At 39.6% G+C, this 21,688-nt stretch overlaps 1 protein-coding gene across 9 annotated transcripts in view; it reads left to right on the forward strand.

Moving 5' to 3' along the window:
* The window catches only part of acaca (acetyl-CoA carboxylase alpha), a 50,147-nt gene extending 34,894 nt beyond the window's left edge, over window positions 1-15,253 (forward strand). For 8 of the 9 annotated variants that reach the window (XM_041802115.1, XM_041802116.1, XM_041802117.1 and 5 more), the window contains 12 exons: window positions 12-122; window positions 3,693-3,836; window positions 3,961-4,081; window positions 6,273-6,369; window positions 6,477-6,573; window positions 6,659-6,794; window positions 8,553-8,730; window positions 8,814-8,926; window positions 9,854-10,008; window positions 10,685-10,855; window positions 12,512-12,648; window positions 13,712-15,253. In XM_041802115.1, coding sequence (XP_041658049.1) covers window positions 12-122; window positions 3,693-3,836; window positions 3,961-4,081; window positions 6,273-6,369; window positions 6,477-6,573; window positions 6,659-6,794; window positions 8,553-8,730; window positions 8,814-8,926; window positions 9,854-10,008; window positions 10,685-10,855; window positions 12,512-12,648; window positions 13,712-13,838 — 1,587 coding nt within the window. In that variant the 3' untranslated portion in view covers window positions 13,839-15,253. Of the gene's footprint in view, window positions 1-11; window positions 123-3,692; window positions 3,837-3,960; window positions 4,082-5,830; window positions 5,918-6,272; window positions 6,370-6,476; window positions 6,574-6,658; window positions 6,795-8,552; window positions 8,731-8,813; window positions 8,927-9,853; window positions 10,009-10,684; window positions 10,856-12,511; window positions 12,649-13,711 lie in introns of those variants that run through there. The other variant, XR_005992693.1, reaches the window with a different exon arrangement.
* Window positions 15,254-21,688: the final 6,435 nt, after the last annotated feature.

A 21,688-nucleotide genomic window follows, 5' to 3' on the forward strand; every position in this document is an offset into this window, starting at 1 on the left:
CTGTCTTACAGGTCACATGCAGAGCCATAGGGATCGGGGCCTATCTGGTGAGGCTTGGACAGAGAACGATTCAAGTGGACAACTCTCATATTATCCTTACAGGAGCTGGAGCACTCAACAAGGTAACAATAACAGCAAGTTTAAATTACTGTGAGGAGATTTTAGTTGATTATTGAAAAGACATGAATACAGATACCTCTTTACAAGCCTAAACAGCAAACAAGACCATCAGGGACAATATTTTTTTATTTATGTGTTGGTATTTTTATAAAAGCTACTACTGGTTAGCAGGTAGAAACAGTCTTTGGATACATTTTCTTTAGCAAACATTTTAAAGTTAAACAACAGTCCAATAGTGCTAGTAACCTCACACGCTGTAGACCGTTTCCCATCTTTTTGGCCAAAAAGCCTATAGAAGGTGTTTGGGAAGGGCAGAACTCAGAGAAAATAAAACCCAGGATGACAGGATGGAGGTTCTTTCACAGTAATTACTAGCCAATCAGAGAAAAAAAAGCATATGACGCTATCAAAGAGTAAACTACATAACATAAGCTTGACAGGCAGCCGTTTTCATTGTCCACTATCAGTGGTTCCATTTGAGACGCCAGTCGGGAGAAGAGCATAAACATTCTTTCTAACATAAAAAGCTTTCAGTGTGGTTCTTTGCTTTTCTTCTATAAAAGAATGTTGTCTAGTTTTGATAAAACTGTGGCTATGGCTGCATCCACCATAATTTCTCCACCGACTGCCGTTCTTTACAGACTCACAGTTAATTCAACTAAACCACACCTGTAGCTTCCACCTCACTCTCCTCAAATGATGCTGATTGGTCCAGTCATTCTCTGACCAGGAACAGGCATATCAGCTTGAAGCATTATACAGTGAATCTGCCTGGTGGCAGACATGGAATCAGGCCAGTCCATCAGTTTTGCAAGATTATAGAACTATCACACTACTAGTAAATGTATGGAACAAGATCATGGGAGATAAATGCTGCCGCTCTGTCCAGGGGGTAACAAAAGTAACACAAATTGAAAGTTGAACGTTGAATATGCACCAATATTTGGCGGCTTTTTTGTCCGTCTGTTTATTTGTCTCAATTAGCATGCCACACCATTGCTGCAATACCCTTCATACCTCTGAGAGGACTTCTTGGGTGCACTGGTTTGAAACTGGTGCCATGAAAAAAAAATCATAAACAGTACAGCTTATTTTTAGAATCCCAAAATGTTGCTGAGTCATTATTCAGAGACTTCCTCTGCGTTCCATTTACCTTGGAAGTCAGATGTTGGAGCTTGGAACGTCACACCTGAGCTTAGTGCGTTTCATTTGCTATGAGATTATCTATATTATTTCTACAGTGCAGCAGTTGATGCATCTGCATTTAATGAGGACTTCATTGTTGAATAAGTTGCTTGATTTAAGAATCAGAGAATGCAAAGAGATCTGCAAAGACATTAGTAAAAGTTTGACACAGCTGGTACAGTGAGTTTTATTTTTAGTTTTAAGATGGGCTGAAAATACAGATTTTTAAATATATCACTTCATGGAATATTGGTGCATTTTTATACAACAACAGACATTAAATTTAAAAGTATACTGTGGTTTTGGAGCTGTTCCAACTCAGCGATCAGGCTTCCTTCTGCCTCACATCGCTCTGCTAGGATTCTCTCTCCGATCGTAGCCATAGGCCCTCCTGCCACTCATAGCGGAATAATTGAAAGCAAACCATGAAGTTGTATTTGCATAGAAATAGAGTGACATGCCAGGGGGCTGCTGTGCAGGACACCCATATCATTTGTTTTTAATCAAAATGAGAAGTTTTGCTGAGGCAGATTGTTTTCTGCTGCATGCAGTTGATTGCTGAATATGTGTGTCTGTGCATGCACGCTTCACTAGCTCATCTTGTCTTGCTTTCCATCCGCCGTCCCTGTCAATGCATTAAGATGACTCCATTTCAAATTAGATGACAGATTGCAACATGAAAAATCATGCAAATGGCCCAATGATGGTGTATTCATTTGTTTGGAGCTCAAATGTGTTTATATGGCTGTGCTATTTAGTTGTGTTTGTGGTAGCAGACTGGCAGTAGCAGTTACTAACAAGTGTAAACAATGTCTTGGGGAAGTAATAGAGAAAATTGTTTGTTTATATTTTATGGTGGTAATTCTAAAGTTGCATAGATTTTATTGGCAAAATAGGGAAGAAATAGGACTTTTTTTTCTGCTCGTTTATCATGAGGTTTCCTGGTTATTAACTGAAACTTAATGGAGACCAGGAGGCTGCCACCCAGAGATCATCATTTCATTAGCTGCTAGAAAGCTCTCATATTTTCATGGGGAGTGGATAGTAACTACTAGCGTAAATACCCCAGTGAGCTGTTACATCCAGTTTGCCCCTCATTTCCTTCCTCCCAGTCATCTCCCTCTACAGCCCCTCCTCTCCTCTCTGCTGCAGAATCTTAATGACGCCACCAATGGCCGCGGGCACCGGGGGGGTTTTTGTGTATGTCAAGGTGACTGCAATGTTTCTCGGGGCCGCAGGCTTCCCTGACAGCTTTAGGAGAGTGCCCCAGATTTGTAGCCAGATACATAACCATTAATGGTAATAAAGAAAGTAAATGATGGCTGGAAAGGTGAGAGCTGAGGGTGGGGACCAAGCTCCTCTCTGATTTTTATGGAACCATGTCAGGGCCCTGCCACCTGTTCTGAGCTGCTTATGAAAATAGGGTGGGCTGGGAGTGAGGTTTTATGGCTCCAGGTTGGCATAGGGGCAGATTTGAAGGTCCATGTTAGCCTTTTATAATGGCCTCCATAACAACTGGTAAATGGAGGATTCAAAATAAACATGACAACAAAAACGGAAGAGAGCCAAATGAATGATTTGAGTACTTTATATGAGAGTCAGTTCATGCTATCTGGAAAACACTCCCCCAGAAGGGGTGTCAGGTGTTTCCATCCACGTGTGACCGCAGTGGGAGTGAGATTTCTGGATGCTGATCATCTGCATCGACAAGGCTGTGGGGCCATGTCATGCAGAGTCCCCGTCTGTGTTTGTGTGCAGTCCTATTGATCTGCAGCTCTCCAGACCAGAAACCCTGTGTGAACACCTCCTGTTGTCAGCCAAGGTTGCACAACATGAACAGTAGATTAACTCTGTTGCCTCCACATGAGAGCAGAGAGCAGAGGCTTCTAAAGGGTAAATCCACAATAAATTTAATTGGGCAGAAAACTGCTGCTCCAGTTTGTAAGCTGGTTTCAAGTGCAGGATATACTTACGCTTTCTCAGCTGCAGAAATCCTTATTTACTTTTCTGGTGCATGCTTGAAATAACAGAATCAAACTCAGGCATTCTTAAATTTAAACACAAAAAATATATAGTTTGTCTTTTTTCAAAAATGAACTCATCACTTTGCGTTTTCATCTAATTCTCTTATTGCACATTTCAGTTAAAATAGGGAAAATAAAACGAAAAAATACATTCAAGTTATTCAAGGCACATAAAAAAATAAAATAAAATTGACATAAAACAAAAGCACTTAACACTGTAAATGCATTCAATCAAATTTAGGCATTTAAAAGAGCTATTTTAAACACAAGCCAAATGAAGAAGCTAAATAATAAAAATAACCTTTAAGATGCCATTTAAAATGTTGGGAGTTCTGATGTTCTCAGGTTTTTTTCCTGCTTTAGGTGCTGGGCCGAGAAGTTTACACATCCAACAACCAACTCGGTGGAATTCAAATCATGCACAACAACGGGGTGACCCACAACACTGTCTGTGATGACTTTGAGGGAGTCTTCAATCTGCTGCTCTGGCTCTCCTACATGCCCAAGGTAATCTTTGGCTGTTTTTTGAGTAATTCTTCATCCTAATTTCTTATGATGAATTAATTCCTTCCAGATGTTAAGTTAGGTGGTCTTTTTCATATAAATGATAAAACATATTTTCTTTCTCCAGTGTAAAGCAAGTCCAGTACCCATCTTGGATGCCAAGGATCCCATCGACCGATCAATTGATTTTGTGCCCACAAAGGCCCCCTATGACCCTCGCTGGATGTTGGCGGGGCGTCCCAGCCAGAGTGAGTATTTTGTCTGAATCAGTCTTTTCTAAGCTTGCCTTTAGCATCATTTGAACCCTAGGTAGGTACAGAATAGTGTAAGAGTCCGTAGCTTTGGTAGGCTCTGTCTAAGTGTTTGTCAGTTCATCTGTGATGCCAATTTTTGGATGAGTAATTGTGATGAGTATTTTTTTTATTATAATGATAACATGAGTTATGTAATACCCCTTTTTCACCCTGTTGCAATGTGAGGTGATACATTTTATTGTCCCCTTTGTGAAATTTGTTTCTGAACTTCTACACACATTTAGCTGTCTCTACAGTAGAATCATTAAAGGGATATTCCAGTACTTTTTGAAGCTGGGCCATATGAGGTACCTAGCAATAGTTGTTGCATTAGCCTCCAGTGATTTTAGTCAGCATTGCTCCTTTAAAATGGCTGGGAAGCTAGTCTATACCTACCCAGAAAACCTCTGTGTTTTTGTCACTATTTTGCAGTGCAAGAGCACATAACCAGTAGCCAAAGTTTGTATTGCAAAATAGTGACAAAAACACAGAGGCTTTCTGGGTTAAAAAATAAAATGCTGCAAAAATTTTCAACAGTGTGTACCTTTGAGTTAACATTGTTTTGGGGGGCCAGAGTTTTGAGGCTAATGCCACAATTACTGCTAGGTCCCTCATACAACCCAACTTCAAAAATGCTGAAACATCCCTTTAGATAAATATAAACAAGACGTACATACATTGTAAACCACAAACAACATACCTGGAACATTTTGTTTTTTTATGAAGCTGTTGTGCAATGGTGGCAAAGTATAAAAGAGAGGACAATAAGAGCACCCTGAAACTATAACGCAACCAATACAGCCTCAAGAAACATTATTAAAAATTGGTATCAGCTGTATCGGTACAGACAGCTATGAAAATTTCTGCAGATATTTACCACCAATATAAAGGTGGTTAATATTGGCCTATGTCAGCTGTAAATATTAGTTGTATTTAAAGATAAATTGATGGAGTTTGAAGCAAGGCCAAACAAACCTGTAAATCTCAGCATGGCGGATATCGGCAAAAATCTAACATTGATTAATGTAAAGAGCAACTTTTACATTCGGTATTTTTTCATTATTACTAAACCTTAAATGGTTATGGCTGCTGAGTTGGCTGATCCTAATGGTTTGAAATATTTGATGAGGGGAAAAGGCACATATTTAAGGGAAGTTGTCCTTTTGGTGAAGCTGCCCTTTTTTCCTGAGTCCGAGTGGTTGATTTGTGTTGTGTTTTCACTGTTCATGGCTCCTGCAGACCCTTGAAAAGTCTTAAAAAGACTTCAATTTGACTTTTGACATTTATTTTATATTGTCTAAAGACTTTTTTTTTAAACAAAAGAAACTTGCAGGATAGGGGGTGTGTCAGTAGTAACAACTTTAGTCAACAGATGTCTGAAAGTATGGGGAGGAACACAGGAGAGAGTTGGCACATCAAACCTCAGATTCAGTAAAATAGCTGGTACTGACAACAATGGCTGATAACAGGAAAAATGGGGCATTGGAGTGTCTACATCAGATGCTTTGTCAGTCAAAACATTTTGTTAGCTTATTTGATTCCCTGATTGTAGATATAGTAATTATTTTTACACATTCACTTTGCTCTTCCCTTATTATTTTCATTCAAACTTGTTCACAATCAAGAAGCTATACACTATAAGATAAATATGAAGTTTTATATTTTCATTCTGACATGTACAATTTGATGATTATTTTTTTGAAGAGAGAAACTGAAACTCAGCATCATGCTCCAAAATGGCTCCAGCTTGTTCTACACTTTGGGTCAGGACTGAGCAGGTTCTACATCAGGGTAATTATATCTCTGAGCAGCAAAGAGATGTGGGGACTGTGTGGGCAGCCAGTCGACTGTCTCTGCTAGTGATGAGTGGCGAGGCCTAATTGAATGGTAACCTCACACAATGTGCATGTTTCTGTGGGTGTGCAAGCAGAAAAAGAGCTGAGTAAGCCTGCTTATACAGTCATCCATCATGACTGCTGCCAAGTGTGCAGACTCTAATGGAAAAAAGGGGAAAAAAAAACTTCCAGCTGCACGAGGTTAAAGCCAGTGTTCTTAAACAACTTTGGAAAGACAGAATATTTTTACAAACTAATAATAATTTAGTTGTATTTCCAATTTGCAGTAGTTAACTCCCTTTTCTCCATAGGCCCAAAGGGTTCATGGCAGAGCGGCTTTTTTGACCAGGGCTCCTTCATGGAGGTCATGCAGCCGTGGGCTCAGAGTGTGGTGGTCGGCAGAGCCAGGTAAGATTCCTAGATGACACATAAAGCATAGCAATAAAATCTTTTTTGTTCAATAACTGTAGTCAGGGTTTTTGTAGATGTCAGCATTGAGTGACTTTCCTCCACAGACTTGGGGGAATACCTACAGGGGTGGTTGCCGTGGAAACCAGGTCAGTGGAGCTGTCAATCCCAGCCGATCCAGCTAATTTGGACTCAGAGGCGAAGGTAAAGGCTCTGTGACAATCCTCCAGGCATTCACGTATTTCATGTGTTCTAAAACTGACACTGATTTCCTGATTGGTACATTTAGATCATCCAGCAGGCAGGACAAGTGTGGTTCCCCGATTCTGCCTTCAAAACAGCTCAGGCTATCAAGGACCTGAATAGAGAGGGCCTTCCTCTCATAGTGTTTGCAAACTGGAGAGGCTTCTCTGGAGGAATGAAAGGTACGCGGGCTCCTGTTGTAATCTGCCACTTTCCTCAACATATTGATGCCAAGTCTTTCAAATTGGCTGGTGGAAAAAGGGCTAAACCAAGACGATTGTGAGTCTAAAGGTGAAGTAACAGCTGTGCACTACCCTCAACTCCTGAGTTGATATGATGAAATTGCCCCATTTTTTGCATACAAGGAAAGCTACGAAAGGAGCACCTTCTTAACAGTAAACTTCTTAAAGACCCTGTAAAGTGAAATCCAAAGTTTTTGTCCTAACACGAGACATGTTGGAATATATACAACAAACCAAAATACAGATTCATTTTCACTTTACAGGGTCTGTCAAGGTGCTTGACAAAAACAGACTTACTGAAACTGAGACCCCATTCTCTGATCTCTATTTCTGATTTCATCTGCTCTCCTCCACTCCAGATAAAGGCATAAAAAGCCCCAAAATATCTTAAAAAAGAAATGCTTTTCTGACACATTAAACTCCAAAGAGTCCACATTTCATACCAAAACAGCTGTTGCATTTTTCTCTTGGCAAAGTAAAACTCTTCAATGGAAAACCTGGTTTGAGATTCTTAATTCTCACAAGAAATTGATCTTGTTATTGCACATTAAAGTGTTATTAACTGTTCAGGCTCCTTTGGTATCAAAGGTAGCTACTCAGTACTTACGGTTAGTTTAACTAAAGTATCTGTACTGTTACTTGAGTACAATAGTCTTGTACTTCTCCCACTTTCATAGAATAAGCCTTTATTCATGCATTAGGATGGCCCCTCTCAAAATGCTCTACCATTTTACACTATCATATCTCTACAGCTTCACAGAAAGGACCAAAACAGTTACTCTTTTTTTCCCAATTCCACTGGTTTTTACATTCACCACTAAAGGTGGTAGAAGGAATAAAGGAATACAGGGTTGTTGTGTCATTTTGCAGGAAAGTATGTTTTTGCACAAATACAGAAACACATGAATCCATCAAGGGTGATGTATTATTTTTGTCCTTGAAGGCTGCCATGCATTTTAAAAACAGAGTGCTAAGTAATTGAGATTTGCAATCTAAAATCCGACTGTTAGATGTCTTAAATGTTCCAAGTTTTGCATACTACTAAACTGCGTGTCACTTCAATGCATTTTTTTGCTGCATAGATGTCTTGCTCTTCAGATCATGCAAACTTTAAAGTGTCAGTATTCAAAGGTAGATGTCTGGCAGTAGGGCCAATATTGGGTGATATCAATGTAAACCAATTCATCTGTGCATCCCTAGCCTAGATTCAAGTCCCACATGAGGCCCCTTGTCTGCATGTCATTCCCTACTCACTCTTCTGATTTGTTTCTCTCTTCACTGTCCTATCAAACAAAAGTATAAAACACCAAAAATACATCTGAAAAGAAAAAAAAGGGACAATTATTCAGCACAATTTAATGCTGTCTAAAGCATGAAGCATGTAGCCTAATTAATTGCCTTTCAAAAAAGTTGATTACATTATTTAGAAACAAAATTGACATTTATTTTAAAAGCAGCCAAAAGTTTGGTACATTTACAATAGCTCCATTAGGCTTTAGTTCTCCATGTAAGTTTACATGCATATGCCTGCACTCATGCTCGTATAAGTTGATAGATTTTTTTTCATAAAACCACGATAGCAGGGAAGAAGCTGCATGTGATTTTACTGAACAGTGTCAGGAGGGATTTTCAAGAAATGAATAGAAAAACAGTATTTAGTCTTTTCTTCATGTTAACCTTGTAAACCTTCCTTCTCAGATATGTACGACCAAGTGTTGAAGTTTGGCGCCTACATCGTGGACGGGCTGAGGGAGTACAAGCAGCCAGTGCTGGTTTATATCCCCCCTCAAGCTGAGCTGAGAGGAGGATCCTGGGTGGTCATAGATCCCACCATCAACCCTCGTCACATGGAGATGTACGCTGATAAGGATAGCAGGTGAGTTGGACTGAAAATAACAGCAGCCTCATCATCATCTTCATCAAAATGCTTCTGTTCACATGAATCTCTCTCGTCTCCAGAGGAGGGGTGTTGGAGCCTGAGGGAACAGTGGAGATCAAGTTTAGGAGGAAGGACCTGGTGAAGACCATGAGGAGAGTGGATCCGGTTTACACGGGATTGGCTGAGAGATTGGGTGAGTCCTCCACTTCAATTCTAATTATAGCTCTTCACAGGTTTCTCCCTCCCCCTTCGCCTCGGTAACAGAGCGATACATCAGGTGAGAGCATGTATGTGTTTTTTTTGCTGTCCCTGTTGATTGTATCATCTTCTCTGCTGCTCCCTGGGGAGACGTGTCAATCACAGCCTGCTCAGATCAATCAGCAGCCCTCCTGTCTCCACTGAACAGTGTATCGATTTTCCTCCAGGCTCAGTGAAACAGTGGTCCGATACTGTGTGGGCTGGGGGCGATGGGTGAACTGGAAGAATCAGGGAGGTTACTGGGGAGGGTTTGAGAGGTTACAGATTGGAATTGACAGAAATCTGTATATGGTGACAGCCACCAGGGGTTTGAGGGATCTTTAAAGTAAAATGCTTTCTGCATGAGTTAATTCACAGCTGCAGCTGCTCATGTGGAGCTTTAGCTGTTTCGCACATGCGCTCCTGAAAATTTCTGGAAAATTTTCAGACAGGCTGAGTTGTGCTTTTGTGATCAAGTCTCACAGCCTGAAGTTTAACCTGTAAAATGAAAGGATGAGGTTTTAGAAATGAAAAAAATGATAACAATGCTGCAGAAATCCCACGATAATATGCAAAGCAAAGGAATAATACACTGTAACAAATTTTTGTTTGCCTTTATTTCAATGCGAAAAGCAGAAAAAAAGAGCAAGAGCAGCTGTTTTATATACACAACAACAGTACACTAGTTGTACATTTTCATCCCTTCTTCATCACCAGCAGTAGATTTTCCTGAGTATTTCCTGGAGCAATCTCAAATCAGCTCGCTCTGGCTTAACACTGTTGAAAATGTATGGCTTTTTTTAATTTCTCTTGCATCTGGTGGTTGTTTTATTCACTAGTATTTGACAGCAATGTTGTGTACTTTTGTTTTAATACCCACCAGGAACCCCAGAGCTGAGTCCCCCCGATCGCAAAGAGCTGGAGACCAAGCTGAAGGAGCGAGAGGAGTTTCTCCTGCCCATCTACCACCAGGTGGCCGTTCAGTTCGCAGACCTCCATGACACCCCTGGTCGCATGCAGGAGAAAGGTGTTATAACGGTGAGCCTCCCCACCCCACCCCACCCCTCATGCTGCCCACAGGGGAGAATCAGTCCAAACTGCTGCAGCACCTGTCCAGTGAATAATGTTTGGTCTCAGTGGGCTGTGGGACTCGTCCTCATAATTATCTCCTGATGACCCCCGTCAATCACCTCAGAAGCCAAGCCGAAGCCTCAGGCAGGCCCCGTCTCTTTCTGTGTCCTCTCAGTCCCATCCTTCACACACAGGCTTACAGACTGTGCTCACATAGCCAGAGGGGGATTCATAGATAGATGAGAGTCAGGCTGTTTTGTGGACACACTATGGGCTGGATCGTACCGGCTGGCATGCTTTACTTGAGTTCCTTATTGTAGTTTCTACCATTACATTTTGATGAAACTTAGTTGATAAAGCCAAACTTTTCTCTCACACATATCAATATGCTCTTTAACTCCTGTTTAAAAAAAACAAAACTATGAAGGGATTCCCACATTAAGCTTTAACTACATTTTTATTGACTTTTAATTTGTGTAAAAGAAGTTTTACCTCCTCATGTTTTGTTTATGATTCTTCTTCTGTTTTAAATGCAAAACAAATTAACTATTATGCTCCTGTGTATGTTCAGATTCTTGTTGCATATTTTCTTTGATACCAGTATCTTTGTTTATCATTTTATTCCTTTTATTTTCCATCTCAGGATATCCTTGAATGGCAAACATGCCGTCACTTCTTCTACTGGCGTCTGCGGCGTCTGCTGCTGGAGGAGACGGTGAAGAGGAAGATCCAAGCAGCCAACGGCGAGCTGACAGACGGGCAGATCCAGGCCATGCTGCGCCGCTGGTTTGTGGAGGCCGAGGGGGCAGTCAAGGTAAAAGTCACAAAAAAACTTTCATCAGAGGCTTCTTCCTGCATTGTAGTTGTCAGTAAGCCTCTTGGAAATCAAAATAAGGTAACAGGTCACGTTATAGAGTAACTAAACCCTCAGACCACTTTCTTTCAGATGAAAAGTAAGTTACATGTTTTTATTGTCAAAAATGAGCATAGCGACAACTCTCTACAGGGGAAACCCTCTAACACAACCATGGATTAAAGATGAGCCGCATTTCATTTAACAAAAGTATCGTCTTATTTCAGTTCACTTCTGCCACCATTATATCCAGTTGTGGTAAATGATTGAGAATCCTTGACATGTTGTTGTCAGCTTTACAGTTACACCTTTACGTGTTTTTTAATCACCATTTTCCATTCCTTTCTTACCCCCAGTGAATGATTACAGAGGTTGTGTCTGTATTATTTTTTATCCTGAAACACTTACTTATTATCTCCAGATAAGGAAATGTAAGCTTTCCTATTAAATCACTGTGATTAAAACCAGATGGACTGATAACTAGAAAATAAACATCCATGGTAGATACATAAATACTGTTCCTCCAGGACTGGTCTCAGGCTCAGAGGACCTGCTTCAGGGCTGACAGGATTTAGCTCAGCGTTTGAGATCTCCTAAAGAAGTGGCCTTCTTGTTAGCTCATATATTATCCCAATCAGGAGCGGCTGTCTTAAGCCACAATTAATCAGAGCCCTGGCATGTGCAGATAGGAGAGCAACACGCTGTTTCTTAATTAAAAGCAAACAGATTAAAAATGATTAATAAGGGCATTAAATGTTCTCATGGACCTCAAGCAGGACTGTTCATGAAAAAGACAAGAGCCCGTTTTACCCCTCAGCCCTCAAATCTGTGCTAAGCCCCGCAGCCGTGCTTTGTTTGGGATCAGAGATGCCGGCAGTCATGAATACTAATTCTCCCACCAGGTCCAGTCAACAAGACAGGAGGCTCCTGATTTATGCCTGTCCATCCCTGTTGTTGTTTTTATTTGTTGATTCATAAATTTTTTACAGTAAAATCTGTTCATACGTTATGATATGACACTAAAGCTGCAATCAAAAATCTTTGACTTGGTGCACTGATAAAAAGAAAAACAATTTTTGTTGATATATTGTTGGTTATTCATAATGTATTTATAATAATTATATGTGCATACAGTGCTGATACAGTATGTAAGTTATAATTATTAGAGGTACTAGGCTGGGAAATGAATCTATCAGACAGTAAGTCAATAGAAGGAAAAATTAAGTGTTCAAATACTATGTTTGAATCACAATCCATTGTATATCATTAAAAATGTCATAGATTTGAAGCTTTCAAATTCTTCATTGAAATTTAGCTGTTTAATTTTTTTAAATAGAAAAGTCTTTTAGCTTTGAATTCCTGGTTTAATTAAAGGTCTGCTTTTAAGTTCCATACATTTAGATTGGCTTCTGCCTTTTACGCCTTTATAGACTTAATAAATTATCTACTTATCATACTACAGATGAATAAATAATGAAATGACCCTTGGGCCTCCTTTTTTCTGGATTACTTTTATTCACTCTCATTCCATATGACAATGTGATTTTTGAAGCTGTATTTTTTCATTCAGTGTTTCATCTTCTCTTCTTTGTCTCTCACCATCTCTGCATCTTGCAGGCCTATCTGTGGGATAATAACGAAGAGGTGGTTGCATGGCTGGAGAGGCAACTCGCTGAAGAAGAGGGCGCAAGGTCTGTCATCGACGAAAACATTAAATACATCCGCCGAGATCACATCCTCAAGCAGATACGCAGGTAAGAAAGCTAAATGCAGGTTTAAATTTATTAATGCATGTACCACAAAGTTGTTTAAGTACAACAATTTTGTCTAGCTGTGGACCATTCAGCTCTGACAGCCATACTCACAGACTGTTCATCGGAGACACCAGGAATCTCAGAACAGAAATACATGCTAAGACTTTCAAAATAAAATTGTATTCAATTTTAGTTTAGGGTTAGTATTAGGGTAAAGGTCACAGTTAGGATAACAAAGTGTAAAGTAGAAAACCTTATTACAAAATGTTTTATAAAGCAAAGTGAACAGTCTGTTCACAGGAAAATAGCCCGCTCTCATTGGCAACATTCTCGTGCTGCAAGCATAGCTTATGTAGCTCCAGTAGCTATGCAAGCTAAGTAGATAACAAAGCTACAAAGCTAATGTTGCTAACATCGCTACAGTTTACTTAGCTATAAATAATGCAGCTACCTAGCTAACGCAGCAAAAACTAAGCTCACAAAGAGGCTATGTAAGCTACATATCTGTTTTTACATAGCTAAGTTAACTTTAGCCATGTTTGCTAAAGCTCACATTTGCAAAAATAACTTATCTTTAGTCAACATTGCTACAAAGCTAATGTAGCAAAAGATAAGCTCACAGAGCAGCTATGTATACAGCGTCTAAGAGGAACAGTCTGTGAGAGTGGCTGTTGGAGATGAACAGTCTGCAGCCAGACTCCTCCCCCCAAAAATAAAAGTCCTTGGAATCCAATATAGTATAGATTCTTGTTTTTAGTCATCAGAAATTGCAGACAAACCTTTAACATTGTCTAACTGCACAAAAACACTGGCCGTATTAGTTCCTTTTGTTCTTGTTTCTGTTTTTCTCCTGTGCTCCTTTGTTATGGAATAGATGACAGAGTTTTTAAGTTTAGAGACTTCTTTTTTCTGTCAATCATTAAAAGAGAAATTGTACCGTTTTAAGACAGTCGGGATTGAATAAGATTGATATATCAAAAAGTATTCAACCACCTTAACAAATTGTGCAACAAATTTCCAACCTTACCTTGCATAGTTACGATGATCGTTTCTTTGTTTTCAGCCTTGTTCAAGCCAATCCAGAGGTGGCCATGGATTCCATCGTGCACATGACCCAGCACATCTCGCCCACACAGAGAACAGAGGTGGTCAGGATCCTGTCCACGATGGAGACATCGGCTTCCTCCTAAAAGGGGGAGGAGCCTGGCCTCTCCACTCCGCCTGGCTGGGCGAAGCTCAGCTCAGGCTGAAACCACAACCAAAGGAGCCTGCCTCAGCTGCTCCCGGTCCCTGACTGACACCTGGACCAGAGCCTGAGCCTGGAGGAGCCAACATGAGGGCCCCTGGCTGCTGCCAGGTTACTGATGAATCGTTGGCAATGATTCTTACTAAGAAAACTACATCAGACTGACAGTTATAACAGTGTGTGATTTGACGTGTGTGTTAGATGTGTTTTGTATTCAAGTGCAATTAAAAAACTAGAGAAAAAAAGTAGTGATGAAAATATTTGGAGTTTACATAGTTAATGCTTCCATGATAATCAGTGCACTCTCTTGTTTTGAATTGGAGCAGCACATCAAATTCAGAGTGTCATTAAAAACACCTTGGTTTGTGACATATGCTTGTTGAGATTTGCAAGTATTTTGATGACCAACTCGACAATGACAACACGATGCTGGGGGCGTCGGCAACAAAAGAGGGTGTTACAATCCACGCAGGGAGCACTTAGTTACTGAACAAAGGCGGGGAACACTACAACAGATTTGGACAGGAGAGCCCAGCAGGGAGCGTGGGACGAGGGTCCTTTTAGACCCCGACTGTTTCACAGTTATCCCGCAGTGAGCGACACAACAAAACCACAGCTGTCCCTTCTGTTCTCACTCACACACAGGACACAAACACATGCTGCTTTAGACGCACTTTACTGCTCACTGTTCCCTCACTGCAGCCAAACACGCACTGTTTAAACTGTTCCATCTAAAATATAAAGGGATGAAGCAGTAACATACAGAGGTTGTTGATGGTACTACACAAAACATTAGGAAACATCTTCCCTTTTTTGTGTTTGCTCCTGAAACCAATCATTGAAAGTTTTTTATTTATTTTTAACTAAAGGAAAATATTTTTGAATTAACATCAAATAGATGTCTCAATCATTAATATGCGTGTTCCTGTTCACATGTTACATGTCAGATATGGTGTCATTTTAACTGTAATCCACGTCAAAACTGTTCTATTTAAAGTTTGTACTTTATAAAATGTTACTTATTTTTTATTATTAATTTTTGAGGAGAAAATGTTTGAATGGCATATTACTTGACTTGAGTTTGTTACCTATAGGCAGGCTAACTGTTCCAACTGTGTCATAAAAGGATTTTAATTTAAAGCAGCACTGTAATGTGAAATTACTGTCACCTCCTGCTGAAAAAAGAGCTACAATATGTTAGCGTTGTGCTTCATGTCAGTGCTGAGCCTTTTGTGTGCCTGTATGACAAGCAGGCCAGTTGCTTCATAAGTAACTGGTCGTTTCCTACATGATGACTGGAGAAATATTTAGTGATGAGCTCTAAATGTGTCTGCAAATTTAATAAAGCTTTCGCAACTAAGATGGTCAAAATGTTCAAATTGTGTTTTAATATGGTGCAGTCTGTTGTCTGATGATTTCATGTATTAAGTCAAAAAAGTCATCCAAACCTACCTTGCCCTGTGTGAAAAAGTACCCCCCTCGTTATGTCACAAATGAACTATGATTAACCCCTGAGTTCAATTTCACTACCCACCCAGGCCTGATTACTGCCAAACCTGCTGAATCAAGAAATCTTTTAAGTAGAACCTGTCTGACAAAGTGGAGTGGGCTAAAAGATCCCAAAAATCAACACATCATGACAGGATCAAAAGAAATTCAATAACAGATGAACAGCACAGTCATTGGCATCTATCAGTATGGAAATGGTTACTCCAGTGAACGACAATGAGAGCCATTATCCACAAATGGAGAAAACTTGGAACAATGGTGAACCTTCCCATGAGTAGCCAGCCTACCAATATTAATCCAAGAGACTTATTTTGCATCACTGTGGCTGTAAGTAGATGCTGTAGTGGCTTAAAGTGTTGAAAGGGACAATAACACATGCAATTAATCACAATTTTAAAAAATAAATTTCACTTATCATCCATCCATTTTCTGTACCTCTTATCCTATCAGGGGTCACAGGGGCAGTAATTGTGAATTGTAATTAATCCTGATTTATGTGATTAATCTTGACAACCCTAGAATTAATCCATTGAAATTTGAGACCACCAGGTGGCAGCCTCTGTCACTGAAAAAAGAGCCAGTAAAAAGAAAAGTGTACACTGCAGTTCCTCAAGTGTCCACTTGAGGCTGGCTGAAGAAACACTAGAACTCAAATGCGCATTTAGAGCCTGATTCAAAAACAGCGTTGGTCAGCATGGTTCATGTCTCTATGGGCTCACACTGGACAAGGGTCACATTTTTTCTAGCTTGTTTGTTTAGCTTTAAAAAGTGTAATGAAAGTTTCAGAATAAGGACCATGGCTGATTTAAATGCATGCTAGCATGTTTTAGCTGTTAATCAGGTGGGGTATAACATGACTGGGCTCAACCTCTGTCTGTTTCTGGATGACTGAAAGGTTGTTTGATACGCCCCGCCATGGATTGTCTTCAGAAGACGTGGCAAAAGACAACTTTAGAAGCCAAATGGCTGATGTAGCTCAAACTCTACAGCTACACAGCTTTACACAGTTGATGGAAATGTCTGATCTGACAAAACAGAGAAACTATTACATGCTTGGTGTAATTCTGAATTTTGCCATTCCCATATAAAAATCTAGAGAAAAATGTAATATCCTGCTTCTGTCTTACACTAATGTTCAGAAATATTTTCAGTATAAATTTGCCTCAAATCCCCCTTCAGTAACAAAATAGCTGATGTCACTCATGCTCAAAGACAATTTTAAATGCTTTTAGTTGTGCTGAAGACCCCACCCACACAAAAAAATCAATTTGATTTGTTTTGTATTTTTAAATATTTTGTTTTCCGGCTATTATTTCTTGACTGGTTGGTCAAAAGACACATAAATGACAGAAACAGTGAGTTATCAAAGTAGCTACTGACTCAAAACATTTAAATATGACATAAAAGAAGCTGAACATGAAGCACCCCCTGAAGAAATTAGCCATCCTTCATTCAGGTGTTTTTGCTCCTTGGCATGTTAGCTAACGTTAGCTAGCTTTTCATAACTCAGCATTCAGTTGAACGTAGATAAGGAGAGCTCAGTGCTGTGTGAACTTCATGGCAGTTGGCTGAAATTTTCACCAAAACTTTGTCACAGGTAAGACACTAAATTCTAAATGATATTCCATAACAGGATAAATGTCCGAAAAATCCAAGAGGGAATTCTGGCAAAAGCTGATCATATAAATAACTTAGTAGACGGCCAGTAGTAGCCCTTGTGATTCACTGATAGTACGAATGCATGTGTGTAGGGTCATTAGCACTGGTGCTAGCAGACATCCTGGCTAGCAGTGACATCGTTTTGAAGAGTCCATTTGGATCTGATGTTGACATCGTCTATTTTTGTTACTTTTTAACCCTTTTACAGCCTATTTTTGCTATTATTATTATTATTAGCATTTTCATCAATTGTGCACACTTTTATGCTGCATTTTAACCACTTTTCACTAATCCCCTAATTTGCCACTTTAAGCATATTTATGCCACTTTTAACCCATTTTGCTACTTTTAAAATCCCATCTCACCTTATTATCTGCCTTTGTTTCCCCTTTTGGCTCATTGTTGACACTTACTGCCCATCTTTTTTGCCTCTACCAACTGACTGTTGACACTTTAACATTTTTTCGTCAATGTTTACCTATTTTTGTCATTGCCCACCTATTGTTACCTCTAATAACCCACCTCTAAAACCCCCTTTCACCACCTCCTTTGCCCATTTTTTCCAACTTAACTGCATTTTGCTTTTTGGTCTATCTATTTTTGTAAACTCAACCATTCACTGTAAACCCATTGTAACTTATTTTTCCCCTTTTCACCACTTCTTTTGTTGTTGCCACAATTATTATTATTATTATTTTTTTGGTTACAATTTCTGCTCAATTATTTGTCCTCTTTAAACCTATTTTTTTTGCTATTTCACCACCTTTTCTGCCCATTTTTTCCACTTTTAAACCATTTTGCCACTTATTATTTTTTTTCACCAGTTGTCTGCCTGTTATTGCCTTAGTTAACCAAATTTTACCACTAACACCTATGTTTTGCCACTTTTAACTCATTTTAATTACGTTTTAAGTGTAAAAATATACTAAAAAAGCTAAATTACAAAGTACAAGTATAAAAAGTACAAAAACTTACTCAAATACAGTAATTTTAGTAAATGTAATTAGATTTATTCTGTCCCTGCAGCTAGTATGATGATGATGATGATGACATGTAAATGCTATGAATATACAATCAATCAGGAAATATTCAGACCCCCCCCTTTACTTTTTTCAGTTTTGTTATGCTGCAGCCTGATGCTACAATAAAAAAACACATTTTTATTCTCATCAATCTACACTCAGTGCCTCACCAAGACAAAGTAAATGTCGAATTCTAACAGTTTTTGCAAATTTATGAAAAATAAAAACCTGAAATATCACATTGACATAAGTATTCAGACCAAAATTTAGCTCAGGTTCCTCATAATTTCCTGATCTTTGCTGAGTTCACTATGCTCTTGAGAGCCTTCAGTACAGCAGAATTTTTAGTATTCTTCTCCACATCTGTGCCTTACAACAATGCGGTCTCTGAGCTCTGGAGGCAGTTCCTTTGACCGCATGGTTTTAGTTTTTGCTCTGATGGATTGTCAGCTGTGAGGGCTTCCAGAGAGAGGTGTGTGCCTTTCTAAATCATGTCCAATCAATCTAATTTACCACAGGTGGACTCCAATCCAGAGAAATGGCTGGAACCTGAGCTAAATTTCAACTGTTGTTGCAAAGGGTCTGAATACTTATTTCAATGTGAAAATGTGAAATTTCAGTTTTGTTTTGTTTTTTATTTGTCATACATTTGCAAAAATGTCTAAAATTCTGTTTCCACTTTGTCATGATGGGGTACTGAATACTTTCTGAATGAACTGTAATTTTGTGGAGTAAAACCTGCTTAACTGAGTTTTATTGTTGTTACTTTAAAGGGGACATATTCAACCCTTTTAAGACAAGTTTATTTTGGTTTCAGAGGTCCTTAAAACATGCCTGTGAAGTTTGTTGCTGAAAAAAACACTCTAGTACAGGAAGTCTAATAGCCCCTCTGTTCCAGCCTTTCTCAGAATGAGCCATTTCTGTGTCTGTGGCTTTATATGTTAATGAGATGTCTGACTCCGCCCCGACCACACCCCTGTCAGGATGTAGCACTCCTGATGCAGGGTCAGTCAGCAGGGTAACCCACTGAGCTATCCAGCATCTAAGCTGGCAGATGAGAGGAAGATCAGGAGAGGAGGGTGGAACTTTCTGTCAAGTGGGGAGGACAAAACCAAGCCTGGGGGTGGAGCTAACTCCCCACATGAGGTCATGAGGGTAAAATCTGAGAACGACTTGTTTCAGCACACATTTTCTAAAAGGTGGAGAAGGGGGGGGGGGGGGGGAGAGATTGATTTTTCTGGTATTTGAGGAGATTGTGGACAGGCCAGGGGCACGTGTTTTTGTTAGAAAAGCCTGAAAAAGGGATTTTAGCCTAATATTTAAATGACATACATTACCTAGAAAAATGTGGCTTGTTCAGTGACACTGTTGTCAGTGTCACTGAACAAGTCGTTCAGATGCTGAGCACCTCTAGAGTTCTGATTCTGAATTTGCCACTGCCCAGGTTTCAGTCAATATCTTCTACTATGTATGCAAACTGATTTTGTTGCTTTTGTTTGATGCATTTATCAGTCATGCTTTATATTTACTAGTATCAAATCAAGGTTTAAATTTTCAGGTGCATGAAAAGTGCTGATACGTTGACATGCTGATGTCATTACCACACATATCTCCTTTATTGTGGATTTTTAAAAACTTTAAAACCTCTATTTTTCCTCAAAAAACTTCAAAATCTCAGAGTAAAAGTAAAAGTAAGAAGATTTAAGCTGACTCAAGTTTTGAGGAATTTGCATTAATTTAATTTGTCCATTATTTTGCTGTAGTGCTGATCTTCCAGGCAGATAACAACATCAGTGGAGGCCTGGTTAATTTGAGCAGTCAGAACAAAGTGAATTACTCTGGAGAGACATTTTCTGATTACTGGAAAATGATAGCCTTCCCATTCCTCAATCCACAGATAATTAAAGCAGCGTTTTCTTCTTGGCTTTTAAACTTCAACAGTATTAAAAAGGATGAAGCAGATCAAACAAATATTGAGGGATCTGTCTCAGCTTGTCTTCATTTTTTTTTTTTTTTTGTTTTGTCTCGATCTCTCGGCCCCTCGGCTCCGTCGACTCTTTTACCATCCCACCAACAAATATGTAAGGCAAATTGAGTTGCATGCACCCAATACGCACCACAATTATAGGAGGCCCAATAAGAAAATGAGTCATTTGGCTGTATAATTGGAAATGTGCCTCTCTGGTCTCCCTGAGGGTTTTGCTCATTTGTGGTGGCATGCTAGGCCGGCTAATTCTTTTAATCGCTGAAAAACTGCAGAATCAGACTCTTTTCAACCGGTGGAGAAGAGGAAACTCAAGTATTTACAGCATGTATACATTTATTCTTAACATTCATGAACAACAAGGCTTTGTTTTCCCTCTTTTGATTGAAAAGAAATGTCTGTTTTTGGTTAAAAAGAGGGATCCAGGCTGGTTTTAGAAGATTTAAATTATAAATTTCTGAGCTCCAGTAAGGCAGATCTGTGACAAGAAAACAGAGGAATACAGAAAAATATATTAATGAAAAAAAAAGAGAAAATCAGTGTTTTGTATGAGATTGAAATTGGAGGCATTATGATAGCACAGAGGGGAGACTCAATCATGCATCTGAGGCAGCCATAATTCCACATCCACACGTCTCAATGACTTGACGGCACTTGAGAGACAATGCCTGTGACCCAGTTGCAGGATTCCAATTAGCGGGGTGTATGCAACAGTTGAGATGAAAAGAGAACAGGGTCTTTACAGAGCTCGGGGGGCTGTCTGATTACTGCCTGAAAACAAGACTCTTCTGCCCGTGACAAAGAGTCCGCCGACGAAGAGGGAGAGAGAGAGAGCAGCAGGACCCAGCTGTTCATCTCTCCAGGCGGAGGATTCTGAAGAGCTCGTCTCATCTCCGCCTGCCTTTTCTTTTCATTTTCAGCCATCCTGCACAGAGCAAAGCAGCCAGTCACACCGAGACGCCCCTCAGATGTATGCTGAGGTCAGTTCATGTCGGCATGTTTTGTTCTGGTGGGCTTGGCAAGAAGATGATGACCTCTGGGTAGGGCTGGCACACAAGGACCTACAATCATATCTCCATATTTGTCAGCCACACTCTTCATGGTTGTTCTAATACCAGATTTGTAACCTTCGATGTGATTCAAGTAAAAAAGTCATAGACGCCAGATGTTAGGCAGATTTGTTACAACTGTTTTAAACACATTGTCAATAACAGAGCCACCACCTCACCACTGCTCTCATCTTTTCCAAATGTTGCGAACATTTTTGTGCCGTTTCAGCAGTGCTACCTCTCTCTGTCATTGTTCTCATGTCTCAAGAAATTTCTGTTCTTTTTGACACTGTTGATCATTGAAATACAACCACAATTCAAAAAAAAAGTTGGGATACTGTGTGAAATATAAATAAAAACAGAATACAGTGATCTTCAAATCTAATAAATCCATATTTTATTCACATTAGTGTAACAGAAGCAAAATGCACATCTGTAGTTCCCTGTTTTTTTTGTTTTAATTACACAAAATTACCCGGTAGTTATCCACAAGCCTGAGAGAAACTCTGAAATCCATGATGCACTATGTTGTTTGTAGCCCCTCCTTCCTTTGTTTTCTTCTTCGTTGGTT

This window comes from Cheilinus undulatus, linkage group 12, assembly GCF_018320785.1.
Source record: "Cheilinus undulatus linkage group 12, ASM1832078v1, whole genome shotgun sequence".
NCBI classification, from domain to species: domain Eukaryota; kingdom Metazoa; phylum Chordata; class Actinopteri; order Labriformes; family Labridae; genus Cheilinus; species Cheilinus undulatus.